The sequence below is a fragment of the Formica exsecta genome, unplaced genomic scaffold (genome assembly GCF_003651465.1).
Source record: "Formica exsecta isolate Colony F162 unplaced genomic scaffold, ASM365146v1 C16420140, whole genome shotgun sequence".
Taxonomy (NCBI): domain Eukaryota; kingdom Metazoa; phylum Arthropoda; class Insecta; order Hymenoptera; family Formicidae; genus Formica; species Formica exsecta.
The window spans coordinates 1-1,472 of record NW_021848069.1 but is presented as its reverse complement, the minus strand read 5'-3'; the positions used below and the strand labels follow the sequence as shown (position 1 = coordinate 1,472).

The following is a 1,472-nucleotide window of genomic DNA, read 5'->3' as shown; positions in this document are numbered from 1 at the left end:
CCACTTCCACCATCACCTCCAACTAGACCACCCTATGTACCACCATCACCTCCAACTTTGCCACCCTATATACCACCACTACCATCTGTAACTAGACCAGCCTATATACGACCACCATCTTCAACTAGACCGCCCTACGTACCACCACTTCCACCATCACCTCCAACTAGGCCACCCTACGTGCCACCACCATCTCCAACTAGGCCACCATATGCACCACCTCCAACTAGATCACCCTATTATTTGCCACCAGAAGAAACTAATCAATCATCTTCATTTATAACATTACCAACTTTCAAACCACCGACTACCCGATTACCTATAGTCACAACGCGACCGACTACCCGACCACCTATAATTATAACTCGGCCGACCACTCGAGCTCCTATAATTACAACACGACCAACCACTCGGCTACCTATAGTTACAACACGACCGACTACCCGGCGACCCATCACCACACCTCAAATTATCACTTCAAAATATACTCCGGTTACACAACCATCTATCTACCTTCCACCAAGCGTTACTACCCCAAAGCCTCCCACAACACGAATCATAAGTACAACCACGACTACCAGATATAGTCCTACGACAACAAAGAAAATTTCCACACCGGGCACTACTTATCTACCGCCTAGTTCATCTACATCTACTACTACACCATCTACGACTACAAGCACTTCTACCACTACTAGATCAACAACAACTACAACTACCTCCACGCCAACGACTCTGCCTCCGTATGAACGAACGTATATTCCACCACCGCAACCGCCGGTCACCCGAGTGACCATTACGCCGCCGCCATATCCTACGGTCATTTATGAAACTACACCCAGAACGCCACCCCCGAGGACAATTGATGGAACAATTGCTCCACCACCGACTCTGCCGCCACCCACACCGCCCAGACCTTTCATAGGTTACGAATACCTACCCCCGAAGGGAGCCGCCTTTGAAACCCGCAAACGATAAGAGCTGATAACGCAAGTGATTTAACGTACGTTATCAGTGAAATCAATCAGTGAAACCTATGAATTTAAAAGAAAAATATTTGATGGTGTAATATTAATATTAGCTAATATTAATAACAAAATTATAAATTTTATAGCTTATTATTATTTAATAGTGGCGTCGAGTCGCCACCGGACATTAGAATATTGCCTTTTTTATATATCGATTGTTTTCTTAACATTGATTTTTCCAGACGAAGATTTAACTGATCAGCGTGCGTCTTTTTATATGTGTGTGACGAATATGGAAAAAGAATAAAAGGTTTTATAAAAATGTCGCTAATATTTTTCTGCCTTAACATAAAAGATATTTAGAATTTAACAGTGCGTTATATACAAGAATCAAGTGCATATAAAACTCTGTTATATCGATAATTCAAGTATTGAAGTATTCTTTTATTAAGTAATGAAAACTAATACAATCAAAAAGTTTTATTTCAAAATAATAAATCATAT

The 1,472-nt window shown here is 41.3% G+C and overlaps 1 protein-coding gene across 1 annotated transcript; it reads left to right on the top strand.

Annotated features, from left to right (window-relative positions):
* Positions 1-128: 128 nt before the first annotated feature.
* LOC115244608 (integumentary mucin C.1-like) lies at positions 129-978 on the top strand (the record flags this gene model as incomplete). The annotated part of the gene is made up of 1 exon (XM_029822436.1): positions 129-978. A coding segment is annotated over one exon (850 nt), but the record flags the coding sequence as incomplete, so codon positions are not given.
* Between the last annotated feature and the right edge of the window lie 494 nt (positions 979-1,472).